At 38.2% G+C, this 15428-nt stretch overlaps 1 protein-coding gene across 3 annotated transcripts in view; it reads left to right on the top strand.

The window, feature by feature from the left end:
- The first annotated feature begins 847 nt into the window (after positions 1-847).
- Positions 848-15428, top strand: part of LOC127634775 (MAM and LDL-receptor class A domain-containing protein 1-like) — a 40384-nt gene continuing 25803 nt past the window's right edge. Inside the window, exons 1-17 of one of the 3 annotated variants that reach the window (XM_052114561.1) lie at positions 848-1066; positions 1775-1906; positions 2024-2112; positions 3571-3738; positions 3993-4089; positions 5256-5393; positions 5548-5700; positions 6887-6992; positions 7223-7590; positions 7732-8165; positions 8777-8864; positions 10850-11029; positions 11121-11280; positions 11739-11895; positions 12120-12230; positions 12860-13073; positions 13624-13868. In XM_052114561.1, coding sequence (XP_051970521.1) covers positions 901-1066; positions 1775-1906; positions 2024-2112; positions 3571-3738; positions 3993-4089; positions 5256-5393; positions 5548-5700; positions 6887-6992; positions 7223-7590; positions 7732-8165; positions 8777-8864; positions 10850-11029; positions 11121-11280; positions 11739-11895; positions 12120-12230; positions 12860-13073; positions 13624-13868 — 3006 coding nt within the window. In that variant the 5' untranslated portion in view covers positions 848-900. Of the gene's footprint in view, positions 1067-1774; positions 1907-2023; positions 2113-3570; positions 3739-3992; positions 4090-5255; positions 5394-5547; positions 5701-6886; positions 6993-7222; positions 7591-7731; positions 8166-8776; positions 8865-10849; positions 11030-11120; positions 11281-11738; positions 11896-12119; positions 12231-12859; positions 13074-13620; positions 13869-15428 lie in introns of all 3 variants that reach the window. The other 2 variants (XM_052114639.1, XM_052114483.1) reach the window with 2 other exon arrangements.

Genomic DNA, 15428 nt, shown 5'->3' with positions numbered 1-15428 from the left:
TAAATATTTTGAGGTGGAGCTGAAATTGTTTTTGATTTTGACTCAAACTATGATGACTTAAATGATGCATGAATTATCATATAGAGCTGTTTGATGCAACTGTAAATCTAAAATTAAAACAAAGGTGAAAACAAAAACAGTTTTTATCAATATTGCAAACAATAAAAGCTTTTTTGCTCCAGTTTTAAATCTCTTGTTTAGTTCCTATCTTCATGTTCTTTTGTGCTTGAAGGCTATTCGGATATTATTATTATGGCCAGCACAAATTTTCTGCTTGCATACCCTGTAAATGATCATGTATTTTAGTCATTGAGTCATGAAGAATGAAACTATAGCTGAATGAACAATTGGTAAGCCGGTACAGAGCAGAGGGTGAAACTAATGACACCAAATGCAGGAATGATTAATGCACCACCTTATTTTTCATTCAATCCTGTTTCATCGAACTGAAAATAGACAAAGTTATGTAATGACAAATATCTAATAATACTTGTTTAAATTGTTTTACATTTCTTATCTCAAATGCGTTAATAAAGTTCTTGTTGCACATTGATAGGCTAATCTTAAGATTACATATTACATTTTATTGTCATTTTATCTCTAGCCAATTACAAGTAGTTTGACTTTAGTCTCACACACACTTTGACATTAGATATACACACCAATGCATAATGAAAGAAAATAGGCCTATTGGCTAACAGTCATAAAGCCATTTGGACAGTGGTTGGGCTGAGCAGAGGGTTTTCTGTTAGGTACGATTTTTCCTAGCACAAATCAAAGTTACACAAAGACACTCTCTGGATTTCAAGGACTTAAGCTTTCTGGATATTGTGCCGTGAGTGTGTCTGTCTGTGATTTGGTTTATGTGTATATCTGAATGAGCAACTGTCTGAGAGCTCAATGAGGGTGTGTGTGTGGGTCTCATTTCTGGTGTATGTCCTGGGGAGTGCCTCATCTACGCCATGTCTGCCTGAGGAGTTTGCTTGTATGAGAGGCGGTTGTGTATCTGGGGAGCAGCTATGCGATTTTAGAGAGAACTGTGAAGATGGCAGTGATGAGAAAAACTGTAAGTATGAAAACCTAATAGATAAACACTTCATGCTTTTTTCTTATCCTCTTTTCATTTTGTTTTTCCTCTCTTCTGTTTTTGTATATTTTCTGTGCTCACACAGAGCTAATGTGCCTCTCTTTGTTCTCTTTGTTGACAACATGTTTTTAAATGCTCTTAAAGGCAGCATTGTTTAAACAGTGAGATTTATGGCATTGAAAGAAAGAGTGCTCATAAAGTGGCACTCTTGGGAGGTCTATCGATGACATAAAACAGTGCCTTTATAGTATATTTATTAAATCTCTCTGGGGCTTTTAGAAAGCAGAAACATGTCATAATTCAAGGTTGACTGATTGGTTGACCACTGTGGCAATGTTTGCACCTTCTTCCTTTTTAATGAGGCTGAGAAGATTAGGGTTAGGCTTGCATTTTCATATTTTAATGTTTTTGTTTTCTTCTGTACAGACTATCTTGAATCTACATATCTATATTATGATAAATAACAGCTTATTAATCAGTTGGCCATTACATATGTTGTGATGATTTCTTTATTTAGTATAGTATTATAGGATATTATTTTACATCTAGTTTTGGAGACCACTCTGATTAGTATTTTTGGCTAAAACCATTCTGCCCACCAATATTGTCTCTGTAATGGATCTTTTATGTATAACAGGCACCAGTGATCATTACTGTAATATCCTGGTGTGACAACCTTTCATATAGGCTCCCAGTTTGTGAGGTGTGACTTTCAGAATGGGTTCTGTGGTTTTCAAGTTCTAAATGAACATCATGTTTGGACTAGAGGCTCAGGGCTGCTTTTGCCAAGTCCAGAACTAGACCACAAAAATGTTACGGGTAAGCAAAACAATTCATTATATATCTGGAGCAAATACCATCTTTTATAACGTAGTTGATGTGAGTTTAACTTTTACTGTCTTCTCAAGACACTTTCTATTTATTCTCATTTCTCAGGTCATTATCTTTATATACGGTCTGAAAATGGAGTAGGAGTCACTGCTGAAATATACAGTCCTCTTTTCCAGCCTTCAGTAGCCTGCAGGGTACAGAATAACATGTCCTGATCTCTTCTGTTCCCCTTTGTTTTATCCAAACACACCACTGTTTTAACCAAATATGAACTCCACTGTTTTAACTGTCCTTTTTATTGTCTCAATGTTGTCCTCGATTCCTGATAACAACCACGTTAAACATGGTATTTGATGAACCAGGCAGAAAGCGCAAGCAATTAAAATGATATTTTCTACAAATGTATGTGAAATATTATACTATTTTGCATTGGAGCTCTTTTATTAAAGCAATTAGCCATAAGAGGTCATACATTACAGTGATTTTGCCATGGGCAAGGGGTGTTCTTCTTTCTAAAACCTTGTCACCCATGGTAAAAATCACTTCAACTCATGAACACAAGTGGCTTAATGCTTTTATAATATGGTGTCAAATATGATAAAAGACACCAATGAAAATCATAATTATAATGTTACAATTATCATTATAATTGGAATAAATAATTCTGCTATAGTTCATTATCCTTCCTGTGTGTTTTTGCAGTTGCCTAGCATCATAGAAAATTGGTGCATTAATATAAAATGTGTGGCTCATCCAATCAGAATTTAGGGTTGAAATTACCTGTTTTATAAAAAATTAAAAAAATAGCTTATTTGTAAGTTTAGCTTCCAGATGATATACTTCATTGAATTGTTTTCTGGTTGTGTTTAAATAAAAACTAACAAAAAAGTCTTGAGATGACATAAACTCCACTAGGATGTACCTTATGCTGCTATGGGCAAAATACTGTATATCTTACCCAAACAACACCAAGTCATGAGAACTTAAGCTCAGTTTAAACTCCCATCCTGCATTATTCTTAACAGTCGAAATATATTATATCATAAAAAAAAATGTATACTTCAGTAAAGTTTCTAACACAACGTGTCTCTGATAATAGAGAAAAAATGTCAAAGGAATTGCAATAATGTAGCATTCAAACAGCAGATTGTTGTTAAGTACTTTGCTCAAGGGCTCTATAGCCCTTGTAATAGTCATTCAGAAGCAAAGCCCTCGATTATGGGTGTAGAGCACAATATCCACTGAGGCAGAGCAACACGCTCTTACTGACAGCAGAAGTGCATGTGCTCACTGGGATCTTTGTTTTCAGACCCTGTGCACAGTATTGTCAGCCTAAATACAATCTTCAAGTCAAAAATAATATTTAATATGACTAAATCAACCTGACAACATTGGGTTACGCCAATGAAATGCTTTCAACGTCAAGTTTGTCTCGCCCACCCAGCAACTGAATATCTTTAATGTTTCAGGGAGTGACAGTATGGGGTAGTGTGGGCTGTAAATCTCAAAATGTTTAATGGAGCAAGAAGTGCATTTAAGTCCTTAGTTTACATCACATTGTCTTTTGAGTGATTCACATTTTATTTTCACATCTCAGCTAAACCAAACTAACATTTTCTGTCCTCTTGTCTCACTATGGTTTCTCGGAGCAGCTGACATTCTACCATCATATTGGGCAGCTGATAGGGGATTTGCAGGTTCTGATACAGTCAACATCTTTGGTAGAGCCACAGGAAATTTGGTTACAGTCCACACCAAATTCTGATCCTCACACATGGATGCGATCAGTAGTGGTGTTCAGCAGCAGAGAGAAGTTTAAGGTATGTGTGTGAATGCTAAGTCAAAGCATTTACCACTACAATATATATATATATATATATATATATATATATATATATATATACACACAAAATATGCACATGATGCATTTATGGTTGGGGAAAGGGCGTATTAAAGTCTAGTTTCAGAGTTGGTTAGATTTTGATTTTGAAAAGCCCATGGAGACAAAAAGCATGTAGTTGTTATAGTTGAAGCAGGAAAAATATATCAGTCTAATAGTAGTGGGCTCCTACAGGTGGTGATCAGAGGAATGATATTCAACAGCAGTGATACATATGAAGTTATTGCGATTGATGACCTGTCTTTCAGCCAAGGCTGCGTGCCAGATTTAGGTGGGTAAACACTAATGCACATTTACACACACCTACGTCTGTACATACACAACACAACCAAGTCCAAAACATCATTATAGCAACACTAGGATGACCTTATGCATTCATTGGAAGTGACTCATGAGTCTAAGTCACAAGTCCCTTTGTGCTTTTTCAAATCAAATTATCATGACTCTGACTTGGGAACAGATGGATTCAAATTTAAAAGTGAAATAAGATGTAGGATACAGTTTTCATTCCATCTAAATTCAAATAAAATTGAAAAAAATAAAAAGATAAAAAACTTTTGGCAGGATCAGAAAGTTCTTTCCTGCAGATTAAGGGCTGTTTTCATGATACTGTAAACTTAGTTTAATGCTTCAAGTGTTCATGATTGGGGCTTGATGTGGCTGATTGTAAAGGCAAACAAAGATGAAGATGAATGTGGTGTGGTGAACATGACTGCTCACTTTTACGCAAGCAATTTATGAAGAATGTATGAGGTGCAAAGCTGGGCTCAAGAGAAATCTAGAAATATAAAGCTGTAAATAAGGTCTACAATACATTTACAGCCGTGGGAAGGATGCATTGGGACACCAGGGTGACATGTTGATCCTTAGCAACTTTATAATTTACAGTTCATCCCAAGATAGACATAGTGAGAGACATCAGTTACAGTTATTTTTTAATCACAGGCATACATAAGTGCCATGACAAAATTATGCTGTGGTTTATTGTCCTCTAAATACTTCATATAGTTTCATATTTTGAGATTTTATCTCTGACACAAACAAATACAGCTTTACTTTGCTGGAAGTCATTAAGTCTATTTTGCACTTTTATCAGCAAAAAAGTCCTTATTTATTAACGCATACCTACACAGGACAGAAAAGGTTTTGCTGCATATTTTCTATTACCAAGAGTCTGGAATGGAGATTTATGTAGTGTTTGGTTGGTAAAGTGTGCGTGCTAAGATACCAAATTATTGTGATTTATTTTAGCATTACCCTGGCCAGTTAGATTAATCTTAATAATGTGCTCATATTCAGATCCAATGTCCTGCTTCAGTGGAAAGAACTCTTCAGTTTATCGGTCCCACCTAAACTTTTCTAACCATTGCATATCTTTTCTGTGAAATCAGAAAATAATTAAATGGTAAAGCATGCAGGCTTTATATTCATCTCCAGAGAATGAAATCAAGGCACCTCCTCCAACTCAGTGCCACCCATCTCAGTTTCACTGTGATGCCAATGAATGTGTGGATGGGGTGAAAGTGTGTGACTTTTCTCCAGACTGCCCCAGCGGAGAGGATGAGGCCAATTGTTGTGAGTATTGTTACAAATGTCTGAGTGAATGTTTGTTAAAATAGTCAATACTGTTTCTTCAGTATATTACTCTGAAGGCCATTTAGCCATTTCTTTGTTAGTTCACTATGCTTGCCCTGTTAAGGTTTGTTAGCTTTGTTAATTTGACTTTCAGTGGCACAGTGTGATTTTGAGAATGACTCATGTGGTTGGCACGAGCTTGCCCAGGGAGATGGATTTGAATGGGTAAGAGGCTCAGCTAATGAAGTCCCTATAGATTATCTGGACCAAACACCTCCCCAGGACCATACTACTAGTACAAGTGAAGGTGAGAGCATACATATAAACACAAACTGCATAAAAATCATGAAATGCTTTTGTCACGCATTTTAATTTACTCTCCATCTATCTAAATAAATTTAAACTGGAAATCTGTCATACAGGTTAACCAATTCAATAGTCAACACTGATTCCATATACATAATTTCAAACATTTCACAGTTTATCTTTAAAGAAACTTAATTTAGTTTAAAAGAGAACTAAATTTTTGTCCCAATAACTTAACCAAAAATTTAAATTCGCTCATCATTTACTCACCCTCATGCCATCCCAGTTGTGAATGACTTTCTTTCTTCTGCAGAACACAAACTAAGATTTTTAGAAGAATATTTCAGCTCTGTAGGTCCTCACAATGCAAGTGAATGTGACCAAAACTTTGAAGCTCCAATGCACATAAAGGCAGCATGAAAGTTATCCATATGACTCCAGTGGTTAAATCCATATCTTCAGAAGTGGTATGATAGGTGTTGGTGAGAAACAGGTCAATATTAAAGTCCTTTTTTACTATAAATTATTCTCCCAGCCCAATAGGTTGAGATATGCATGAAGAATGCAAATCGGCAAAAACAAAAGAAGAAAAATGTGGAAGTGAAAGTGGAGATTTAAGTGAAAAAAAAAGGACTTAAATATTGATCTGTTTCTCACCCTCACTTATCATATCGCTTCAGAAGACATTTATTTAAACATTTCATTTTTGGGTGAACTATCATTTTAAGTAGATATCATGAAGGTGAATCAATACAGAATATAGTTTTGCTTTAAATAGAAGTTTTTCTAAATGTTTGTTGGCACTTTTAAATGTATCTGTGGTCAAATCACTGATCCATTGTATTTGTCCCATTTTCTTCATTCATAAGTAAAAGTAGCAAAATAATATACAAATAACCTATTAATATTTCCACATTATTTCACACACAAAAAAAGCATTCACATCATTTAAAAGATTTTTTTTTTACCGTTTATTTATGTCACAAAATTTTGTAATAATATAAGAACACTATTACAGTTTGTATAAGAGAATGTGAATGGGTTTCATTTACTGAGTTTACAGTACATTCAGGAGTATCCAGTAATGCTGTAACTCACCTTGCAATAATATACTAATAATATCATATTAGCCTTTCATGTTTTTCTAAAGACCTTTTAATGTTTTACTGCCTCTCTCTCTCTCCAAGGTCACTTCATGCTTATTTTTAAGAATAGCAACCGTTTTTCCCAGCAAGCTGTGCTGCGGAGTCCTACATTCCAGCAATCAGGTTCAGACTGCACCATGACCTTCTGGTAAGAATGAATGGATGTAAAGAATTTGCTGGAAGAATAAGGCTGGAACTTTACCTCTTTCTAAGTTCAGTGAAATTGAAATTTGTTTTGTTGCAAAAAGCACAAATCAATCAGGATTCTTTACTGCTCTATGTAAACAATTAAAAATAATGTAGCTTGTGCACACACAGTAGTTCCTAACATTCAGTGTTCACATTTTAATAGTTGATTGTTGATTGTTTTGCTTACAGGCACTATAATTCTGGACAGTCTGTTGGTGCAGCTGAAATGTACTTATCAGTTGATGGCTTAGACAATTCTACGATACTTTGGCGAACGCTCTATGACCAAGGCAACCAATGGCATCCAGTAATTGTGCAGATTGGTAGGCAGACCAGGCCTTTTCAGTTGTCAATTGCAAAACTGAGTCTGGGCGTATATGAAGGAGTCTCTGCCCTAGATGACATTATGTTCCACAACTGCTCATTGCCAGAGGCTGTGGAGATGTGCCCCACTCCTCTTCACTTTCACTGTAGCCGGAGCAAAGCATGTGTAAACTATTTCCAGATCTGTGACCTGATTGATGACTGTGGAGATGGAACAGACGAGGAACATTGCTGTCAGTTTTATTAATTGTTAAATAAGAGTTTTAAATGGTCAATGAGTATACATACTGTTGTATATTCTGTACTCACACACATATATGGTATTTCTTTGACTTTAGCCATCTCTTTTTGGCAATCATCATTTCTGCTCTCAGTTTCAGAGTTAATGTGTGACTTCGAGGAAGGCCTGTGTAGCTGGACCCAAGATCATGAAGAGGACATTTTTGATTGGATGCGAATACAAGGACCAACTCCAACTTTCAACACAGGCCCATTGAAGGACCACACACGAGCCAATGTGGATGGACACTTCCTCTACATTGAATCTTCAGACCCACAAAAGTTCAAAGACACTGCTGTTCTTATTAGTCAACCTTTTCTCCCAACCTCTTGCAGAGGTTCTGAATCGAAGCCACCTTGTATTTTTAGATTCCACTATCACATGTTTGGCCAGCATGTGTTCCGGTTGGCTGTGTACATGCGCACCCGTAATAGTGGCCGGGGCAACTTGTTGTGGGTTCGCTATGGTGACCAAGGCAACTTCTGGCACCGGAACATTTTGCAGATCCACAGTGCTCACCACTTTCAGGTGAGTTGATCTGAAGTGTGGCCATTGAAGTGGAATGGTGATTTTATCCTTTTGTTGAATTTCATGTGGTTGACTGACTGCGCTAAAGATACTGTACATCATCCAGCTTAAAATGCACACATGCTCATACTTGTAACTCTGTTGATAATGCATGCTTTAAAAAATGAGCAATCAGAATTGCTATCTCAGCAGACACCCCAAAGCCTTGTTTCCTCGCTGATGACTAATTGTCTAATAGGTGTATTATTAATGAACTTTCCAGAGCTTTTAAAAGTCACAGCAACATCTTATTAAAATACACATTATTAATACAGCTCTTATTATTATTATTATTATTAAGTGATCAGTTATTATTATTTTTTTTAATTATTATTATTTGACTTTCTTTGTCTTCCCGGTGTACTGTCTCTTATCTTTCTTTGTGTCAATGTTCAGGTAATAGTCAAGCATATGCATAAATTATGCCTTATCTATGTCCACTGCATTTGCTTTAGTAGGGATTATGAGATTAAAAGTGCCATATGAAAAGCATTTACAGCTGTTGCATTATTATTAGCATGCAAATAAGCAGCCAAATAAAGACTCTCTTGCCTTCTTTCTTGCCTGTACAGATTCTAGTGGAGGGGACTGTTGGTGATGACTTCAGGGGTGATATTGCTATAGATGATCTGTCTTTCTTTGGATGTCAACCATATGAAGGTGAAATAAAATGTCATGCAATTGATGGTTGTGTAATAAACAAACCTACTTCAGATACTGTGTATACAATTACGTTCTTAACAGGCCTAAATAGAAATCGAGTAAAATAAACCTTGCCCTAAACCTGTGAGGTGCCCCCTTATATTTTAAGTAATGTTAAAAGGGTCATGAATGCTAATTTCTGATAATTTTACTATCTTACTTGAGGTCCACTGATAATGTCAGTAAGGTTTTGTGCACCAAAACTGTTATAGTTTAGTAATAAATTATTTCATTTTCCACCCTCTTTCTGGCCCTCTGACTAAAACGCTCAGTTTTGGCCTCAGCGTCTCCTTTAAACTTCAATGTAAATTCCCACTGTATTCAGCCATATTTGAAACTCAATCAGAAAATAATAAACAAGCTCTCCACAACATTATAAAAATAAATTGTAGGTATTACAAAACTTTAATTTAGGGATTATACACAACGCACATCCAACACATTGCATCTGAATACATTAAAACGTTCACTCAAGCACATCAGCACCATCATAACATCTTAAATATTCATGAATATACAGTAACTGTTTACTCATGATTTTGCAGTCAAGTCCAAGTGTTTTTAACTCCTTTTCAATAACAGTTCCTTTGCTATACTTGAATCAATACTTGTGTATTTTAATACACAAGCAATCCAGGCTGATATTAGCCACACAGTCCATAGCACGGTAAAACATGACGCACACACATAGTGCACTGAGGCCCAGATCGCCAGAAGCGCACCAAACGGTCAAAGATGTCCAGCTAGTGCTTGTTTAAATGCACCAACAATTAAAAATAGCACAAATGGGTGCAAGAACAGCATGACGCAGAGCAGCTGAATGAAACCGAACAGAGTCTCCTTTTTTGAGTTGTAACTGACATTGTGTCTTTTTAAAGTGGCATGATAAACATGACAATGGTCAAAGGCATCTGTGTAATGCATGTTATATGCATAAACAACTTCAAAATAGTCCAGATGGTTCCCCTTTGGTGTTCAGGAATAGTTGGTCACACTGGCCTATCTATCTCCCTCTCTGTTTACGATACAAACTGTACCAGTGGGCAGTGTAAATAAAACTGAGCAATGTCTCATGACGTCACGAATAAACTGTTTTCAAAACGAGACGTTTCAGAAAGGTAGGAACTATAAATGATCTTTTAGATTGGGGAAGAAGTTTTGAGTTCTGAAATGTACAATATATGTTTATAGTACAGTTACTATGTCTAAATATCAAGGACAATTTTATTTTCATTTCATGACCCCTTTAACCTTTATTATTATTATTATTATTATTATTATTATTATTAAAAACCTTTGGGGCAGGGGCAGAGTGGTGAGGATTTGGACTTTTTCCCAAAGAGTTGAGTCCGTTTTGAATCCGTTATCCAAAAAGATTTGCTCAGTCACCTTTACTTTAGATAACATTTTACAACACTATGTGGCAACAAATGAGCATCTTCTTTGTGTTATAAATAATGGTCGACCGAAATGGGGTTATCAGTGTGCAATATACAATATATAAAGTGCAGGATGGCAGATGAATGATATATATGATGATAAACATGATGCTATTTAACAACAGCAAATAACATGTAAACAAAATTTCTGAAGTGAAACAAACATCTATTTGTCTGTAATATTTACTAAAATACCAAATAAATCGATCTATCGGTAGATTTTGTAACTAATATGAGGGAAAGTTAACACTTCTCTTAATAGGGCAAGCGAACACTTAATGACCAAATTTCGGCCAATTAATCGGCTTGGCTGATATATACTAGTCGTGAGTGAGGGTGGAGTTGGTGAAAACCGTTGGTTGAGAGGATATAAAATATTAGCTTAGTATAAAAACAATCAATGTCAATAGAAAACGCAATACATGTCAATGGACCTGTATGTGTGTGTGTGTGTGTGTGTGTGTGTGTGTGTGTGTGTGTGTGTGTGTGTGTGTGTGTGTGTAGGTGAATTGCCCTCAACGGAGCCCAGCACTTCTGCCCCTGTGCTCACCTTGTCAACAGCACCCCCTCATATCTGCCCCCCTGGCAAGTTTGTGTGCGCCACTACAAAAGAGTGCGTAAGCCTCAGCCAAGTGTGTGACTTCACAGCTGACTGCTCTGATAGCTCTGATGAAGAGCATTGTGGTATGCATCATCAAACCTTCCTTCCATCCATCCATCCATCTCATATTCCTGTGTCTCTATCATCCCATATTCCTGTGTCATCTTTTCTCAGCGAAGGAGTATTGTGATTTTGAGGGTGACACTCTGTGTGGCTGGTATTTGAGTGATCCTGCCACTCCTGTTCCTCTCCATACCTTTCGTTGGCAGACAGGACAAGGGAAGAGTATTCACCTTGGTGAACAGAACCACAGACCCGCTAATGACTATACACTGTAAGCAAAGAACACCACAGTCATTTGCTGCAATGTGTTTGTTCTTTCATTTATGAGTGTATGGTTCGGTTTGCACATTGGCCATTGACGTGTACATCTTTTTGCTGATACACATAATACTGTAAATTTTATCAACAGCAAATCAGATGTACACCACATTTCTAAAGTGAAACAAACATCTATTTTTATCCAATATTTACACTAATTTTCATAAACTTGAAAAGAAAAACCCTTGAAAACAGAAAGTGCTGGCTATCCATTGATAAATCTATTGGTAGATTTTTGCCATGTGGTTATACCACATGGCATTTTTAAAATCTTTTTTTTTAAATTGTTTTAGAAAATGTTTTTTTTTAATATTTTTTTTATTTTTCAATGACCCATATATGTGTTTGTGCATGTTGGTGTATTGTTTGCTTTATTGGGTTTACTCATCCATACCTGTGTATATTTTGCAGTGGTTCACCAGAGGGTTGGTATATATTTGCAGACAGCTCTGATGGAGGATATGGTCACCCCACCGATCTTTCCACTCCCCTCATCAAAATTACAGGGCCCCAGTGCACTTTGGTATTCTGGTATCACATGAGCGGCTTTACTGTTGGAACGCTACAGGTGCAATTATCTAGAATGTATTGCTTGGTTTGATTATTATTTATTTTCTGCAGTGCTATCATCAGAAAATATCAAAACATATAATTCATGTGACAAAAATGTTTTTGTGCACACTTTCCCTGTGTTAAAATGTGAAATGTCTGCTATAAATAATTTTTATAATAAACATTTCCAAGCAAACCACTTTGTGGTTTGTCAGTACCATCTCAAATTTGTATCTGCAGGTCTTCATCAGATCAGGTACTGTCATACATGAAGTTTGGTCCCAAAGTGGTAACCAAGGCAACAATTGGAGGCGGGGCGAAGTCTTCATTGGATTTCATCACAACATCCAGGTCACCAAATCTTTTCATCTGGTGTTAAACTTCCATTGTGCCTAAACAACTGCAAAAAATATACAAATATATAGGTATACTTGCAATCACAGGTCACCCGTCATACAGAGATTTATAAAACAATGTTTTGTGTTTTTTGTCCAGAAATACAATCCTCAGTTAAAGGTTAGCTGTTAGGGTGATGTCTGGACTATTGATGCCTGATCAGAAATATCATGACCTTTTATCCATCTGGCTTTTGCATGATTAATATTTATCAACACAGAACATATACAAGTATAAATACACACAGTTGCAAATATAGTTCAACATTATGGTCGGTACTTCATGATACCCTCACTCATTAGAGGCAAGTGCCATTTTGATGTGTATTGTCAGGGGCCTTAGTGCCCTTTAACTTCTGCAGTAGCTCTCAAGCGACACTTCCACATTTGCAATCTCTCTCTACATATTACATCATTGCCTTACCATTTAGACCATTTAGACCGTGTTTACACCTGCATAGAGTTTAGAATAATGATGCATGCACTGTTTCGAGTTGTGCATTCAAACACGCAGAAGTATTTAAATGACTGAATAATAGATTAAGTAGTTTACTGTATAGTTTTTTTTTTTCAATGTGTCAATAGGTGGTTCTCCGTGCCAAGCGGGGTATCAGCTACATGGGAGATGTTGTAGTTGATGACGTGACATTTGTGGACTGTGCCCCCCCATTAACAACTAATCTTACTTGTCATAACAACGAGTTCATCTGTGCCAATGGTCATTGTATCTCTGAGGACAACATGTGTGATTTTATTGATCACTGTGGAGATGGCTCAGATGAGAATCACTACATATGCAGTGAGAAACACATCTATTATCCTCTTCCCTTTCACTATTAACCCAGATTTTTAAAACTGTATTTCATTTAGCGGTCAGCCACCATTTTTCTTGTGCATTGTCTGTGGAATAACTGTATATCTCTGACACACAGACCATAAATGTATTTAGTATATATTGCATGTGGATAGTTGACACGAAATATTTTTGGAAAGACATGTCTTGCAGTGTAGCATGTTATACTCCCTCTAAAACTATTTTAAAAACAGCATTTGGCTAATTCATTAATAATTATTATGAATGCCATTTTTAGGACCATATTAATTGAGAGACTACATGGAATTTCGAATAGTCATTTGTCACACTGCATCATTTAAAATGAATTAGTGATAGCCAAAAGGTGATTAAATATGGTGAAAAACTTAAAATATACACTTTTCATATACATTCATATGTATGTTGATTTAAAAAAAGATCTGGACATATTGTATTATGCATCAACAACCCATGTGCCGTTGTGTGTGTCTGTGTATAGTATATATGTTGAGATGGCCATGTGTTTTTCCAGAAGGATTCAGTGGTCGCTGCAATTTCGAATTTGACCTTTGTTCCTGGAGACAGAGGCAAGATGATGACTTTGATTGGTTGATAAAAGCTGGAAATATGCTCACTCACGGGACTGGACCATCCACTGATCACACCCTCCGTAATCCATCAGGCCACTACTTATATCTAAAAGGGTCCTTCCCACAGACAACTGGAGATACTGCCCAAATCATGGGACCTCTTTTCAGTCACGGTAGCAAAGATTGCAAGGTAAGTGCTCACTGGTGTTTTTATTAGCTTAATATATTGTAGTAAAGGATCAGTTTCTTCTTGCATTACACTGATATCAACTGTACTAGAACCGAGAGGTGCCTTTCCCTCCTTTGTATCGTTCCTTTGTCCTTTTTTATATTTTGGCAGGATATGTTACTTCCTTTTTTCATAGAAGACTAATATTTGTCTAGAAGACCAGGGTCCCTAAGGTCGACTGGTTCTGATGAATCCAAAAATGTCTATAAATCAGATCAGGAAGATTACATTTGGTAGTTCTCTTACGAGAGGTTCTCTCGTATTGCGTAAGCTAGCTTACGCTACGGGAAAGATTCATCTTTTCTGAGATACTGAAGCCAAAAAATGATCCTTAATTTTGTATCCATTGTCAACACAGTGCGGCAGCTGCAGACCTTGAGCGGGCTAGCTAGCGAGCTCATTGGTTGCTCTGCGGCAACTGCTGCAGCCTATAGACGAGCTTGGGCGAACTCGCATCCAATGAGAGGTGTCCGCACGCTCACTGCATCAAAGCCCGCCAAAAAGGGCGTGACTAGAGTGCATATAAGCGTAGTTCGTAGGCTGGAACCCTGATTTTCATCTCTTCAGCGAAGCTCTTCGCATCACTGAACCAGAAGCCGAGTCGCCGTTCGAGGGGCATCAAGCAAGCGTGGACAGCGCTCGAAGAAGCCGGCCGTCTTCGAAACCTTCAGCCGTCCTGCGAGCTACGCCATCCGGCGACGTATCCTTTTTAAAAGCAAGCTAGTTCTTAAAGAACTTCACAAAAGAGTATGAGCGTCTTTTTTAAGATGCCTCGCTCCACTTGCGCCTCATGCCGCGCTCCTCTCAGCACCGGAGACCGCCACATCATCTGCGCTCTCTGCCTGGGACTGGGGCATGCAGAGCTCGCCCTCGCCGAGGCGGATCGCGATCTCTGCGAGGAGCTGCCGATGTCGACCCTGCGGGCTCGACTCGAAGCACTCAGGACCGAAGCCGCGCCTTCCGTTCAGCAGCGCAGAAAAAGCGCCGCTCTCAAAGGCTGCCGGAAACAGTGGTAGAAGCGATTGCCTCGCCGGAGCCCATCCCTCGAGCATCGCCTTCACCCTCCCGCCCACCCGGGCGCGCAGTTGCCGCCGAGCGGCTGCTCTGCTGCCATCTCGGACGAAGAAGCGGAGGATAAGGGCTGTTCCATCATGGCTTCGGACAGCGAGGAGTGGTCAGGCTCACACGCCTCCTCCTCGGCCCAGGAATCCAGCAGGAAGGAGTCGAAGGGGAACTAACACGCCTCCTCACACAGGCCGTCGACCGCCTCGGGCTCGAGTGGTCACCGCCCCTTGAGCAGGCACCCAACAAACTTGACGGCTGCTTTCTACAGAGCCGCCGCCGCGCAGCACCCGGCCAAGCTGCATCTGCTCTGCACTCTATGGCCATCCTACAGATCCTCCAAGCGGACCTTCTGCAGGAGTGGGATGAGGAAAGCAGGCATCCAGAGGCGGTTGCAGACATACAGAGTGCTACGGACCTCTCCCTCCGCACTACCAAAGCTGCAGCCCAAGCTATAGG

The sequence above is a fragment of the Xyrauchen texanus genome, chromosome 1, assembly GCF_025860055.1.
Source record: "Xyrauchen texanus isolate HMW12.3.18 chromosome 1, RBS_HiC_50CHRs, whole genome shotgun sequence".
Taxonomy (NCBI): domain Eukaryota; kingdom Metazoa; phylum Chordata; class Actinopteri; order Cypriniformes; family Catostomidae; genus Xyrauchen; species Xyrauchen texanus.
Note: the sequence above shows the minus strand (reverse complement) of the source record. Positions and strands in the feature narration are given on the sequence as shown.